Source organism: Vespula vulgaris, chromosome 2 (genome assembly GCF_905475345.1).
Source record: "Vespula vulgaris chromosome 2, iyVesVulg1.1, whole genome shotgun sequence".
In the NCBI taxonomy this organism is placed as follows: Eukaryota; Metazoa; Arthropoda; class Insecta; order Hymenoptera; family Vespidae; genus Vespula; species Vespula vulgaris.
This window is the reverse complement of record NC_066587.1, coordinates 7,789,298-7,805,843: the sequence shown is the minus strand read 5'-3', so window position 1 is coordinate 7,805,843 and position 16,546 is coordinate 7,789,298. Positions and strand designations below refer to the sequence as shown.

General features: G+C 30.9%; 1 protein-coding gene and 5 non-coding genes across 6 annotated transcripts; 1 reads left to right on the top strand and 5 right to left on the bottom strand.

Moving 5' to 3' along the window:
* The first annotated feature begins 44 nt into the window (after positions 1 to 44).
* Positions 45 to 8,241, top strand: LOC127061993 (GRIP and coiled-coil domain-containing protein-like). The gene is made up of 4 exons (XM_050989535.1): positions 45 to 79; positions 175 to 419; positions 1,435 to 3,044; positions 8,140 to 8,241. Exons 1-4 carry the CDS (start codon positions 45 to 47, stop codon positions 8,239 to 8,241), a joined length of 1,992 nt encoding a protein of 663 aa, XP_050845492.1.
* Trnat-agu (transfer RNA threonine (anticodon AGU)) lies at positions 3,276 to 3,349 on the bottom strand. The gene has a single exon. It is a non-coding gene; the product is annotated as a tRNA-Thr (tRNA).
* A 1,491-nt stretch (positions 8,242 to 9,732) lies between the features above and the next one.
* On the bottom strand, positions 9,733 to 9,814 carry Trnas-aga (transfer RNA serine (anticodon AGA)). Its single transcript has one exon. It is a non-coding gene; the product is annotated as a tRNA-Ser (tRNA).
* Positions 9,815 to 11,636: 1,822 nt separating this feature from the next.
* On the bottom strand, positions 11,637 to 11,708 carry Trnaw-cca (transfer RNA tryptophan (anticodon CCA)). The gene has a single exon. It is a non-coding gene; the product is annotated as a tRNA-Trp (tRNA).
* A 3,129-nt stretch (positions 11,709 to 14,837) lies between these two features.
* Trnaw-cca (transfer RNA tryptophan (anticodon CCA)) lies at positions 14,838 to 14,909 on the bottom strand. The gene has a single exon. It is a non-coding gene; the product is annotated as a tRNA-Trp (tRNA).
* A 1,147-nt stretch (positions 14,910 to 16,056) lies between these two features.
* Positions 16,057 to 16,138, bottom strand: Trnal-aag (transfer RNA leucine (anticodon AAG)). The gene has a single exon. It is a non-coding gene; the product is annotated as a tRNA-Leu (tRNA).
* Positions 16,139 to 16,546: the final 408 nt, after the last annotated feature.

Below are 16,546 nucleotides of genomic sequence, written 5' to 3'. Positions count from 1 at the left end.
AAACAAATCTGATAATATAAAAAATAATATTTCTGATGTTAATAATGAACAAATCAAGAATATTAACGAGAATAACGATGTAAATTATACACATCCTATAGTAACCGAAAAAAAAGGTTTCATAAATTTGATAGATTATGAACGAAATTATGAAGATATAGAAGCTTACGATAGTGAACAACAAAGTAAACGCCAGCTTATTCAAAAGTCAAAAGGTTTTATAAATATAGAAGATCAGCCAGAAAAAGAAGAAAATGGTGAAAATATTTCGCCAACGTTTACGGACGAAACTAAGGTTGAAAAAGATATGGAAGAATCGAAGGAGACGATCAAGAAAATAACGGAGAAACATGAGAACGATAAAATTGATAAATCGATTGCGACAAAAAAAGACACAGATGACGTAAAAGATGTATCGGGTATGAAATATAAAATATATCTGTGTGCATATACATATAATGTAACGATAAAATTAGATATTCTATTATATCATGTTTAATATATATATATATATATATATATATATATATATATATATATATATATGTCTATCCATAGATATTCGAACAAATATTTTGCGATTGATTGAAGTTGCAAGAGAGTTTAATAAAAGAAGTTTGCATGGATTTGAGTCAGCTAAGTGCATATCAACAATTCTTTTTCACTTGTGATCTCTTTGATTCATGGTATTTTTAAACGAATGCGTATAATTTTTTTTACATATTTATATAATACTGATGATTTGCAATCAAAATCATATATAGTCAAAAATTGCTACTATGAATCGTTTACGAAATAATCGGCTTTTTAAGTATTTAAGTAGTTGGTTTTTCATTATATAATTTGAAAGAACAATCGTTAGACTATATAATATTTTGAAGTCAGTTACATCGAACAGGATTACTATCATTCAACTTGTTAAAAAAATGTACAATTGCTTGATTTGAAATAATACATTTGTATGGTATATAATATAAATTACAATACAACGTGAATTTGTTAATCAGTTGTAATCATGCTGATTATCTCGTAAATGATACATAATAATAATGTTTTACTAGATATGATTTTGATTGCAAAGGATCATTATATAAATATGCAACAAAGATTATAATTATCCATTTAAAAAACTATGTTGATTTTCATGATCTGAAAAGATTACGAATAAAAAAGAAATTTATATATGCATTTGTAACTGATTCAGATCCGTGTAAATATGTCTTATTAAACTTTCTTGTAATTTCAACCAATCGTGAGATATTTGCTCGGACATCTATGGATGGATACTTTATATATACATATATGTATTAAAATAAAGCTTGCATTATATTAATAAAAATTATTAAAATTATTTTTTTAATTTCACAATTAAATTCAAATATCTACGTATAAACTTAAATAGTACAAAAATAAAAAAATAAACAAAACTTATAGAACAGACCACTACATCGCCAGAGGAAGCATACGTCCAACATATGGAACGTGTCATTGCTGCAAACACTCTTCCTTCACGAGATATGGAAATCCTTCAATATTTGTACACTAATTATTCCTCCGATAAGAAGCAAGTACCTATAACAAAGGAAATTTATACCGAAATGAACGTCGATACCTCAGAGCCTAGTGAAAGTAAAACTGATACTCAAGACGAAATAAAACAAGCATCGATAAACGAGAAGGAGAAAGTTATTCTTGATTCAAGTTCCAAAGACCTTGAGAAAAACATTCTCCGATCGGATATTCAGGACACAACTGAGAATATTACTTTGACTGAGTCACCGATTTCTGACGATAAAAAATTGGAATCGTTAAAAAGCACTTCGTCTGTGGAGAAAGATAAAATTATAACGAGTACATCCAAGACAAATTTGGTCGAGGAAATCAACGATACGTCTGATCACAAAAATGCAAAGAATGACAAAAAGGATATTAAATCTTTGACAATCGAAAGTCCCTTTTCTGATTTCACGCTCCAAACTGTAAAACTGGAAACGAATTTAAAAGATCTCATACGCAAAGAACAGATCTTATCTAATATTAGCAAAACTTTGCCTAGTAGTATAGATCCTAGCGATACTGAACAAATTACACCATTGGACGAATCTAAAACCATTGTAGATCTTCCGCAGAAAGAGAATGTTATAGAGACAAAAGAAACTGTGGCTAGTAGTAAACATCCTAGCGATACTAAAAAAATTACACCGTTGGACGAATCTAAAATCATTGTAAATCTTCCGCAGAAAAAGGATGTTATCGAAACAAAAGGAACTGTGTCTAGTAGTATACATCCTAGTGATACTAAAAAAATTACACTATTGGACGAATCTAAAATCATTGTAGATCTTCCACAGAAGGAGAATGTTATAGAGACAAAAGGAACTGTGTCTAGTAGTATACATCCTAGTGATACTAAAAAAATTACACTATTGGACGAATTTAAAATCATTGTAGATCTTCCGCAGAAGGAGAATGTTATAGAGACAAAAGAAACTGTGGCTAGTAGTAAACATCCTAGCGATACTAAAACAATTACACCGTTGGACGAATCTAAAATCATTGTAGATCTTCCGCAGAAAAAGGATGTTATCGAAACAAAAGGAACTGTACCTAGTAATATACATCCTAGCGATACTAAAAAAATTACACCATTGGACAAATCTAAAACCATTGTAGATCTTCCGCAGAAAAAGGATGTTATCGAAACAAAAGAAACTGTGGCTAGTAGTATACATCCTAGCGATACTAAAAAAATTACACCGTTGGACGAATCTAAAACCATTGTAGATCTTCCGCAGAAAAAGGATGTTATCGAAACAAAAGGAACTGTACCTAGTAACATACATCCTAGCGATACCGAAGAAATTACACCGTTGGACGAATCTGAAATCATTATAGATCTTCCAGAGAAAAAAGATCGAACAAAAATAAAGATCTCTAAGCCCGAAAGCGACGAATCATTTATAAGAAAAATGTTACTTTGTCATTGTATCGACGTAAAAATGAATGGAAATAATAGTAATGATAATAATGACAGTAATAATAATGTATCGATAATTGAAAGAATCCGGAGATTTTTTTTATCTTTGTTGATAGATTATTTGGTATTTTCACAAATACCGAATATGAAGAATAAAACTTTGTATTATTATTGATGATAATTTCATCTATTCGTGACTTTTATGAGAACTCAGATTGCATAAAAAATTATTTCATGTATTTTTTGTTCAATATAAGAACGTGTTACATTTGTAATCATGAGTCCAAAATTAAATGCAAGGCCCCGGGGGGATTCGAACCCCCGATCTCCTGTTTACTAGACAGGCGCTTTAACCAACTAAGCCACGGCGCCTTCGATAGGCAACTCAGGCCAACCAATATCCTTTTGTGACATTTATAATAAAGTTATTGATCTTATCTCTGATATAGAAAATTATTGCTTATGTATGTGCGTATATGTATGAACATGGTATGTAAAGATAGAATCTAAAATACTTGGAATCGTTCCAGATTTATTTCATTTATTTTTGCAATAAATTTGAATCATTTCAAAACCATGCAAAGTCTAAAAAATCTTAATACGTCTAATAAGTCTTCTCTCATTTTCATTGTCTTACCGATAATCTTGAAAGTATTGATCGTCAACTCGTACGTTTCAAAGTCTTGAGAGTTTTCAGAAGAGGATTTAGAAAGTTGTCGAGTCTTCAATTTCTTAGAATCTTTCTAATTACTTTTATTCAAACAGGATGTGAAATATTTAAGACGTGAAATATTATTAACATGAAATATTTAAGAAAATCCGAAAAGTTCGATTTAGTAAAGGTATATTTATTCATGTTATTCGTTTTTATAGCTTGCATATTACGAATGAAGCGTTTTGTATTATGAATGTTGATATGTAGGAAACAAGAGAAGAAAATAAGATAAATATTACTTATTCGATAACAAACTTATAAATATAATGTAATATAATATATACAGATTAGAGTATAGTAATTATATTTAAAATTAAATAAGTACTAGTCATTTGAAAAATCTGCGACTTTCTCTTTTATTTTTAAATTTAAAAAGTTTTAATTTAATATTAGAATTTATATATAAAAAAAAAAAAATGATGATGATAAAAGATTCAAAACCGAGTATTACAATACTCGGATTTAAATCTGAGAACCAGATATTTAAATTTAGGATAAGTAACTCGAGTATTATATTAATAATAAAAACCAATATCGAGAACCAGTACCAAATCAATTTCATATCAAATTAGTACCAAAAAATAAATATATGAATATATTTCTTAATGTAATAAAAATAAATGATACATATATGAAAATCGCTACGCTACGTTAACAACGAAAATGACGAAAGATTTGAGACTTATTAAGATTGAAATTTATTTCAACAATTTTAAGTTTTGAATAAACTTGGAAACGTTCAAAGTTGTCGTCATTTATTTTTAATCGAAAAGTTTCAGATCACATCACTAACTCTATATGATCTAACAGAAAAGAATGTATTATAGTTGATCTGATAATCTAAATAAGATCTTCAAAAAACGATTCTATTTAGTTCATTTTTTAGTTTAATAACAAAACATGCGCGTATCTATTTTTTGCATAGTTTGGATAGAGGACAGAGTGGGAATAGAGAATCCTAGCTAAATATGAATTACATAGCAGGATAGGGGACTCAACCGGCCCAGATAAGGCACGGTTGAGAGTTCCTTTAGAGAAACGTTCTCATCACCGTCAGCAGCGCACGTAGAGGCAATACATTGAACCAAAAACCGATGTTCTGACGACTAAGCAGTCTCCCACCTTGACCATTAGGACTCAACGAAAATCTTAACATCGCCCTCACCGATCAGTACATTACGGACGATCAACCGATATTGAAACAAGATGAAACTCTTTTTAAAATGAAAACACCATAGTTCTCTTTAAAGATACAGTCAACCACTTTTTTGATTTTCTCTTTACGTGAAACAGTTTAAATAGTGCATTGTGCCAACTTCCAAATTGGGGCTAACCTAACTCTTCACACATCATAAAAACAAATACTGTAAGTAATATTTAGAATATATCGTTGATTATTTATATTATTTGAATTAATCTCGTTTTGGACTATGAGTTGCATCAATACGACAAGTCAAACGAGTCTCGATAAATTCAGTTTTTTATTAATTCTCCCCTTGAATCCTTCAATCCGCAATTAATTTATCTTACCTCGGACTAACACTCGTCACTAATTTTTGTCTACTTGTAATCGTAAATAATCGGAGGTAGATCTTTAGAAATTTGTATTCCATCGATCTAAGGGTCGTTCGCGGTAAACGTTATATAGATATTATGATCAAAACAGGTCGTTTTAACAATCGTATCCTTCAGTTGTAAATTAACTTTACGAAGTCTCTGACCTGGGGCGTGACAATATCATAGGCTATTGGATGATACATATTTGTGTATCGATGAAGAGATAAGGTCTTCGTCATACGTTAGGATGTAGCTTTTCTCACAAACAATGTTTAACAATGTAAAACAATGTTGTTAACTTCGAAGGAAATCATCTGAATAATAATTAAAATTGATGGTTTATAATCGACGATAGATGTCTAACTACATTTATTTATTATAGGAATAAATGAATAATTATATGAAAAAAGGCCATTATTAATTTTTAATTAATCGGGAACATGTCTGGAACGTTTGTTTAAAATATTTTTCGATAAATTCGTGTCCGGTCTTTTATATTAAGTGGCCGGGATTTTTTCTGTGGAAGAAACTTAGCTATTTCTACGGGGTAAAAACACATAGGTCTTCCGATGTAGAATCCTCTTAAATTTATTTCTAGACTTGGAAAAATTGACTCTATTCGCAATGCAAAGAAAGTGTCTTAAACTCAGACAATGCTGGATTATGTGTGTTTTATTTTGTATTTATCTCTTAGTAGCCATTCGACGAATTTCTCAAGGCCAAGTATTCCGTATCGTTCTAAATTATTTTTGAGAGAAAATCCAATAATTTGTTAAGTGTATGCATCTATATGTATTAGTATAATAATTATTAAAACAGCTACGATTGCTATCGAATTTTTCATCTTAAAGTTAAATTATTTATTAAATTAATTATTAAATTTATTATAATAATTAATTTAAATATAATGAAATGATTTATTTCAAATAAATTATTTAAAAATATTTAAATTAAAATATTTAAATTAAATTAAATGATTTAAAATTATTATTAAATTAATTATAACTAAATAAATATTATAAATATTAATACAAGTAAATAAGATAAGTCATTAGTCTATCATAAATATTTTTGTATATATTGTTAAACTTTTCTACAATGTTTAAAGTTTAATAGTTGAATTTTTCTTTCTTATTAACTAGTAATAAAACTATGTTTAAAAAAATCGTTAGTATTTCCAGCCTGTTCCGCAAGAAACTTGAGTTAGTTCTTAAAATAAAAACATTGAAACGTTTTACGTTTTATTAAACTATCTTGTACATTATTAGCCATAATCATATTTCTTCTCGTCTTTTCTTAAATTATACAAACAATTTCAAGTAAAGAAAGTCAAATAAGTTATCCTTTATTACAAGATTAATCATCTTGTTTTAAAATATTGAAAATAAATATATAAAGACGGAATAATAATCCAAAAAGTAAAATTCAAATGTATCGAAAACGAATTGCAACAAAAAGAAAATATTGACTTTTATCTATAATTTATTATTTATTTATTGTCTTTTTATTCTTCTATGACAGTTTATGTCTATCTTATTTATTTATATATCGCCTTGTTATTATTTAATGAGACATATCTGCTGTTAAAGTTTTATAATTTATAAATATACCAAATTTTATTACATCTTTTATTCGTAATAACATTACTATCAGATTATTAATACTCCTAACAGTATTACGTTATTATATTTGCTTTTTTTAATTTTATTATTTCTTGCTCTGTTTCATATTAATGGAGAAAATAATGTATCGAATGATAAAAAATATTGTATAATACTGTGCATATCTTTTTAACATTATTCGACATTTGAAAAAATATATTCATACATTTATATTTATACGTTTTTTTTATAACAAGTACATATTCATACATATCATATATATATTATATATATATATATATATATATATATATATATATATATATATATATCATATTACAAACGCATACGCACAATTAGATTTGCTTGTCCAATATAAATAAAAATACCTGTCAATACGAGCAAATCAATAATTGTAACACAGAGGATAAATCATTTATTGGTTTTCCTACGTTTGTCTTTTATTAATAATAATATTTCGAATATAATGTTTCGAAAATGTATTTTGAAAAACGAAACCCTTTTTTACATGTTCGTTATAAAATTGGAAAATAGTTCGATCGTCCCGAATATTTTTTTTACCAAAATGCACATGTATTTCTTTTTCTTTTGTTTTTTTATTTGAAAATTTCGATATTTCTATAATTTTCCAAATACGTAATAAATAATATCGTAAAAACCCTATTTTTGTTATGTATCTTGTTTTATCATTCTAATCTCTAAACAAATATATCTTAAGTTTATTAAACGAAGATCATTTTATTTTGCGATGTATATCATTATGAGCCTAGAGATGTTCGGTATGAACGCCGTCTATCCGTATCTAGCAAAGGATTGATAAATAAAAACAACGGAATATGTCTGTCTTCGAAAGTAGCTCAATCCGTGAAGACATGTAGAGCAGTCATCTATTATTATTAAATCGTAACCTTTTTAATTTTGTATATACTTGTTCTAGTATTTGTTCTAGTATTGTTAATAAAGTTCTTCTGTTCGTTAAACAGTCGCGTTTTTTTAACGACTGGTTACGCGGAAGCCTAACAATTTTTTAACATTCCACCTAAAAATGTCCCTTTTCCACGCACGATCAACATTCACGATCACAATTCTCCTAAGTAGTCTTTTTTCTCAATTCCATTTCAAACCTGACGACTTTTGTAAAAATTTTCTCCTATATCTCTCCGTTCAATTCGTTCCCAATTAAATGCGACTCTGTTTTCAAAGAAATGAGTATTATTGTTCCTCTGTATATCTTCGATTTCGATAATCCTAAAAACTGCTTTTCTCAGGGACTTCATTCCTTCCAATTGCAAAGTTTAATGCAAGAAAGAGTTCCTTACAGCATTGATAAACTGGATCCAGTTTATTTCGCAGGTGCACGTGCAGGATAATTTAAATAACTTGCAGGATTGCCTGCATCTCTGCTATACATTTTGGATACACGAATCGCGAAAGCTTATCCAGATCTTTGGCAAAAGCAGTTAAATTGTCTTCTGTCCTCCGATTACTAAATTCGGTATAATTTCCTTGAACACTAAGGTTTTCTCTGAAACTGAATTTCAAACTGCACTTTTAATTCCAGAAACGTCAGATTGATCAAGTCCTTAATTATTTCTAAAACTGATCGCACTTTTCTCTGTAAATTCGACATGAGAGCCATTGTCTTCGCTGGCTTATTCCAGTTGTTCGCTCTCCTGAGAAACTCTCTTTTTTCTGTCGTAATTGTCTGGTTTAACCAGAAATCCTAAACATTCGCAGAACTTCCCGCATTATTTCCTGCATCCATATATCGTTCTATATCTAAAGTAACTCCTAATGTTTGATTTTTCTCGTATGTTTCCAAAATTTTTCTGCGTAAGTCTCATCCCATTCGCTTCACTAAAAAAATCTTTTAGCCGGATCACTTATATTTATGCAGTCTACTCCTTCATGAAAGTTTAACTCAAGTCTTTGTTCATTCTTCGGCTATAAATCTAGAAAGCGTCTTCAGATAGAACTTAAGTAGACTTTAAAATAAAATTCGATTATTAGTACTATATTATTTCTCACTGTATGTCTTCGTGAATGTTACTTTGTTTCTTAATTGTGTTTTGTACATGTGATTGTCCTACTTACACTATGATACTTTTCTTTATACGATAGAACGAAGAAATATACAGAACATGGAAAGATAAATTCAGCAAATTGATGGAGCTATTACCACCATCTGAATATATTTGCAATTCGTAACATCGAAATTCTTTGAGTATCTCAATTCCATCATTGTCGCTAATTTGTATATTAAACTTATTGGGATACTAATAATAGTTTAGATTAAAATTGATTAAGATACCAATTTATTATAATGTTTACAAAAGATATGTGTGTGGATGTATAATAGATATAAATTCGTGATAAGGATTTAGATTGTAAGGATAAACAAAAAGGATAAAGTTATTTGAAGAAAAATAGAACTGTAAAAGTAGTATTAATATAAATAGGATGTAATTATAAGACAGTAGTCTTAAGTGAATAGAGAGAAAGAAATAAAAAGAAAGTATATAAGGCAATAGGGTAGGGAATATTCGTTATTATAGAAAGAATTATATGGGGAAATTGTAAATCCTAAGAGGGTAAAAAATAAATGTTTTGAAAATGTAATCTCGAAACATATTCTATTTTTTAGTAAATTAGAAATATTTTTTTTTTTCAATAGATTTTTAGAAGGAAAGAAGAGATAGAGAAAAAGACAATTTTAATTTTTAAATCACAATAGTTATATATATATATATATATATACACACACACACACACACATATATATTAGTTTGTCTATTATCTCCAACCATGTTTTAAATAAAAATATATAAAAAAATTGAATTAAAAAAAAATATTCTCAAATCCGCAGTCGGTAGGACTCGAACCTACGCTCCCAGAGGGAATCTGATTTCTAGTCAGACGCCTTAACCACTCGGCCACGACTGCTACGCTTTGTCGAAATTGAGTGAATAATAAAACCATAATGTATACATACATATATATATTTTTTTTTATGAATTTATCTACATAAATACATAAATTATTGTTATAATTATTTCTAATCAGTTAATAAATTTATATATCTATATTTATATTTAACATCTTTTAAACACCAGTATACTGGTAACAATTATTTTTGGTTCAGTTTTTCCAATTATTTCGATACTAACAAAGACTTTACTAGAGATGGTATATACCTAAGAAATTGTAATAGTAAATGCTCTAGACACTTTCGGAGGAACAAAAGAGTTTTTGAATTTCTTACTCATCGTTCCTCTAAGTTCCTTATCCATCTCACATTTTCGTAATAAATTTTAATAGAGAAAACATCTAGCAAAATTTATGTAAAATATATGATTCCATATCAATGATATCAACGTATATCTATAATATTCAATGTCAGTCAATTATGTACATATATACATTTAAATTGATTATAAACCAATATATAATATATAAGATTATTTGTCGAAAATTATTATATCTATAAAAATTAATAATGAAATAAAGTATTAATACAAGTAGTGTAAACGAGTGTCCTGCATAAGTTGATGTGTACCTAGGTATTATATATTGTATACTAAATAGATTTAATTTAATTTAATTGCAGAATTTCAAATATTTTATGAATACATCAAAACAAGAAAGTAATATCTACCTACTTTCGTAAATTTACATTCAAACGCGATGGATTTGAATTTTTTGAAAACATTTTGAAAAATGTAAACGATTTTTCAATTCTTGCAGAATTCAAAATTATATTCTAGAGTTTGAAAGTTATTTGTTGGCGCACATTTGTGCACCCTTAGCGCACTCTTTATAAGACTTTCTCCGAAGAACCATTTATTATTATACAGAATATTTATTCTTGAGAATGCATTGAACGTTCCTTAAAAAGATTCATAAGGAAGAACAATACATTGTTAACTATTGCTCGAGTTTTGGATTTTTAGATTTTAGAGTTTCTAATTAAGCTCGTAGTCTTCTGCAATATGCTAAATCGATCAATAAAAACAAGAGTTATAAACGAAAAACTCCCTAAATAAAACGAATCATAGGTTTATTTAAAGTCCATAATCCTTAAAATATTTATTTTTTACATATACAGCAATATGATCACTTCGTACGTAAGAAGTTATATGACATTTGTTCATTGCAATTAACGCGAATTCGTTAATACATATCGAATCGTTAATATTGTTGATCGCATTTGTAATAAAAACGTAGAATCTACGTTTTGTATTATCAACACATTTACAAGTATGTAGGATCAGTCCGTACGCGTGCTCAAGTACAAAAAAGAAAAGTCCAAGACGAAGTTACGTGAACGTATAGGCGTTGCAAAGAATCTTCTAGCAATGAATCAAGAATTTTCTAAGTCGAGAAGCTGATTAGCAAGTAGGTTCAAAATATTAGAAATTTCGATGCATCGCCTACATAAAACGTCAGTTACTTGAATCAGATCATGTCAAATCATGTCAGCTATCGAAAGGTCAGTCGATAATGTAAGACAAACGTGATATCTTTCTGTGCCTATGTGCGAGGATTGATACGAATGTCCAATATACGATTTCTTGTTTACAATATTTGTTCTTTCTCTATTTATTTTGTTTAAATAATTATCGACGTAAATTTTTCCTACACGTATATCAGACATAAAAAAATAAAATCATAAAATTCAGAAACGACAAAATGTGATCAATAACGCAAGACTGAAAAGGTATCGTAATACAAAAAACGAAAAGGTTACAAAAAAAAATATTGACATTGACCCCGACGTGATTTGAACACGCAACCTTCTGATCTGGAGTCAGACGCGCTACCGTTGCGCCACGGAGTCTCCTTGTCTTGTTCATTTAAAGTAATGTATTTCTGACGCTGCTAATAAAGATAATTCAATTTCTTTGTCTTATACGTAGTATGCTTCTTTAAATATTTTCACAATTTTATATCATCAAACTTGAAATCACAGAAAAATAATATATTTGTACAGCCTATCAAATCCTATACGTATCACTGACGTATTAATAAAATAGATTAAACAATAATCTAACTCAGGTTTATCGTAGATATAGTAATATCATAAAACAACTTTGGAAAAATCTAACTTTAAACTAGTTGAAGTTCTTCTTACGTAAAGGTTATTTCCATAATGATATATTGTCTAGTTTTCTTTATTATGTTCAGTTTAATTTATATATACCTACATACATACATACATATATATATACACATACATATACATATACATACGTAATTACTATATATATATATATATACATATTATACGTACTTACTATATATATATATATATAGTGAAGCATTATACTTTACAAAATTATAGGTTAGCGTTCTACCGTGGCATGTGCTTGGTAACAAGCACGCGATGCGTGCTCACATCCCGCATGCGAGCATCGAAATATGCGGCATGCATGAAAATGAAGGAGGTTATGGCTCTCCCTACGTTGAACAAAGTTTCGCGCGGGTTGTCTCATCGAGCCCCTCCTAATGCCAGGCTAACATAATGCAAACGTTAGTTCGACCTCGGAACGTCTCGCTTATTGCAAGATATTCCGTCATGCCTTGACTTTCGCCCGTGAGGAATTTTTTCAACAGGAACGCATGCAGACGCCTGCAATTCCATGACGCAGAGAAGCGTTCGTGTGTCAACGAGTCGAGTCACTCATACAACAAGAGATATGTATACACATATGTACCTATTACGTACACGTACAAACGTACGTTCAGCTTCGAGAATATGAAAGCAATACGAGAAGGCTCCTTCCCACCACGAATGTATGTTAATTTTAGGGGAAAGCGTAATAACGCTCGATACGTTCGCGAAATATAAGTATACCTCTCTTTTACACGAGTATCGAGCTCCGCTCGAAGATGTATATGAATGAGTTGCATGTGAGAGCATGACGTGAACTCGAGCACGGTTTTAACTCTTTGAATGTGTGTGAATGTGCTTGTAAAAGGAAGAGAGAGAAAGAGAGAGAAAGAAAGAGAAAGAGAGAGAGAGAAAGAGAAAGAGAGAAGAGAGACATACGAAGTTTATTAACGTCAGTTTTGGGGAAAACGGTGTCACTGTCCCGTGATCGGCTGTCTTACAGAATACTGTGCCTTCCAGAGAGCTTAGTGAAAGTCTCTGAGCGTTGATCACCGGCCAAGACGCTCGCATAATCGTTCTCGAGTATACCTGGACCAGGAATCTGCCAAATTTCTGGCCGTTTCAAAGTCAATGAACCAATAAGCCCGAGGAAAGAGATCATTGTGGACCAATAAAGTGGCGCTACGTCACAGAGGTGCTTAGGGCCCGCGCGGCTCTTCCTCAAAATTATGTCTTTCCGATCCACGGCTAACATGAATGGCACGAAGCATGACGAGACATCTCCGTTCGATCGCCAGCTCGCTCAACTTACCAACTCGGTCTCATGCTTTCCTAACAACTTGTCGGTTAAATTGTTGATTATGTCCATTCTACCCGCTAAATGTAGATTACGAAGGCCTGTGAAAATGATCGGAGGACAGATAATGTCGACCGCCATGTTTGTAAAGGCGAGACGACACGAGTAATGCGATGAGTTTCTAATAAAATGAATCGTAATCATTTTTATATACTTACGCGTTAATACATTCGAGATATTTCTTTTACGAATCAATTGACAAACTTGATTACGTTCATTTGTTAAAAATAAATAAATGACGAGCATTGGGAATTTTCTTCGAACGAAGGTCACGCGTTCTGATTTGTTTTCATCGTACAAATACGATTGGTCATCCACGTAGCTCATTGGTTAAGAGAGAAGTCTCGAAGGCACGATGATGACTGTTACATAATCAAGAATAAACGGACGTTCGATGATTAACAATCCGAATCATTTAGACTCAATCAGTCGGTACAGAGAAGTAGGAAAACATAAGAGCGATCGAAGTCAAGACGAAGTGTTGCCAGATAAGACGGTATCTGATAATTAATAAATGAAACGAACGTTGGAATAATTCTCTCTGTACGAAGCTCACGTTCAAAGTCCGATTGGAAAATAATATATTCGATTTTCCCGTTACGTATGATAATAATGAATCAGATTAATAGAATCAGTTGAATTATTTATATCTTTAAAAAGATATCTTTCGTTTCTTTTCTTTTTTCTTTCTTTTTTTTCTTTTCTTTTTTTTTCTTTTTTTTTTTTTTTAGAATGACGATGAAATAAATATTCTAACGAAAACGTGATTATCACATTTCGAATAAATTTTTGTTCGTGTAGCGTATCATACGATACGATTAGTATCCATATTTCTTAAAGCTAGTTTAGTCAAGGGAATAACCATAGGACACTTAAATACAAATGAGAAGCCTGTAAGGCGACGGACCTCTTGGAAGGTCGTGCTAGCCTAGTGCCAGGAGGGGCTAAATGAGACAACCCGCGCGAATGTCGCTCAACCGTACGAGAGAGAAGAAATTTCTCTGGTCCATGATATCCTAATCTCTCACCGTTCTTATGCGGGATGTGAGCACGCACCGCACTTCATATCACAGAAAGAAAGGTAGAGAGAAGGAGACTCCTCGCAAACAGACTACGGTTTTCAGAACCTTCATTGTCATGGAATATTCTAAAATGTTCAGTATCTACGCGCGAGGATGACTATTTCAAATTTACATTACTTATTATTATCTAAAAAAAAATAAATAAATAAATAAATGAAGATGGAATATATCGACATTCATATAATCGACAATTGTCAACTTTTGATCTTTCGAATGGCTATATTTTTACATCGCAAGAAATTTGCCATTTCCAAAAAATACAATATCCTAAATTGTTCACGCATCTCATTTTACCTTTCGTAAGTATTAAAAGTAAGTTTAGAAAATCATGGAATTACTTAACAACTATTACATTTTTTAACATCACTGATGCTTAAATAAAAATTTTGTTAAAGTTGACAAAAAAATGTATCCCGATGACCCCGACGTGATTTGAACACGCAACCTTCTGATCTGGAGTCAGACGCGCTACCGTTGCGCCACGGAGTCTAGTTATTAGGAAAATCACAGATAAGCGATCTAATCTACCGATGTAATAATTACATCTTCAAAATTATTAAATTCTGCTTTTATAAATAATTTTATTTTGATAAAATTAAAACAGTTTGTTGTATCTTAATGATTCTTAAAAATCCTTGATCAATGATTTTCGAGTACGATTTATAAAATAATCGTTGATTATGAATTTGATTAAAAACAGCGAAAATTTTTTTCTAATTCGTACGAGAATTAAATATAGAACAAATAGCTATAGCTAAACGTGGATGAAAAGTAAACGCTACGTAAGTACGCGTCTTATACGCTTTCAAAATGGAACTTGAAACACGAACGGGATCGATACACGAATGCCAATGGGGCGTGGTCCGTGGTGGCATCTTCCGAATGAAACTTGTATCAGGATAGCAAGATGTATGGGAGCATCTTTGGGTTGATTTTTTTTCTCTTATTACACCTATCTTTATTACGATTTCTCTCTTCCATTGTCGTTCGTCGGACAGTAAGAAGAAAATCGACTCTTCCGAATGGAATGGTCAGGAATGGCGAGCCCCCGACAACAACAATCTCAACAGGATCCCAGCGAACTGCAAGAGCATGAGAGAGGTTATACGTGTCCTTTCTTTAAAGGTTAACCTTGGAAAAGAAAGAATAATTTATTTGGAAGAATTTCGATGTTTTTACGCCTCAGTTCGGTCGAATTCAAATTTAGTTGACAATCGAATTGTATTCTGTTATAATATTGAATTAATTCGATCAGTAAAAATAAAATAATTAGTATAAACGTTGAGAGAGATACGATAAACGATTAGCTATAGATACTATTCCCTCGTAGTTATACATATATGTAGCGTCCCGAGCCGAGTCGCCATCTTTACGGCATTAGTATACGAGGTCGCCGTTGGATGTCGCAGAAACAGTTCACCACTGCGAAGCGAGCGATCTACTCCATTCGAGTATGTGTTCCTGTTAGGTGTGAACCACGGCGCCGCGTGCCGACGCAAGCCATTGGACCTTCAAAAGAATCGCACCAAGCATACTGGTAATCGCGCACATCTCTTTCAATGCTATTCGCACGGAAAGTCATCTCTGCTCACGCGTTTCTCCATCGTCCTTTCTGGAGAAGGAGAGAAAAAAAAATTGGCAGCGGTGGGATTCGAACCCACGCCTCCGAAGAGACTGGTGCCTTAAACCAGCGCCTTAGACCGCTCGGCCACGCTACCTTTGCGGATGCAGTGTTTTAATTAATAATTAATAAGTTCGTTATCATATTTATATTCTAATAATTTGTTTTATACAGCATAAAAAGTCTTTTATTGACAATCATTATAATGAAAGCGTTAAGGTTATCTTTTTAACGTATAAATAATATTTAATCGATTCAATATCTCTGAGAAAAAAAAATAATAAAGGTATTGGTCGCTTTGTATATAATTAAGAGATCCAATGAAATCTTAATGGAAAGTATATTTTTATTAAACGCTATAACCACTCGGAGATTTCCATCGTTCGCGTTTCTTCTTTTATTAAGTACTTTCTAAAATGAATCGCAACTAAATTTTGTACTTTTATGAAATCATCTATGTAGCCATGTATCTCCAGTTACCGCAAGACAAACAACACGTGGCGCT

Coding starts and splice junctions, on each gene's coding strand:
- LOC127061993 (XM_050989535.1), top strand. CDS start 45: ATGAACAAATCAAGAATATTAACGAGAATAACGAT. Junction 80..174: donor ATATTAACGAGAATAACGAT/GTAAATTATACA, acceptor AGCTTACGATAG/TGAACAACAAAGTAAACGCC. Junction 420..1,434: donor TGACGTAAAAGATGTATCGG/GTATGAAATATA, acceptor CAAAACTTATAG/AACAGACCACTACATCGCCA.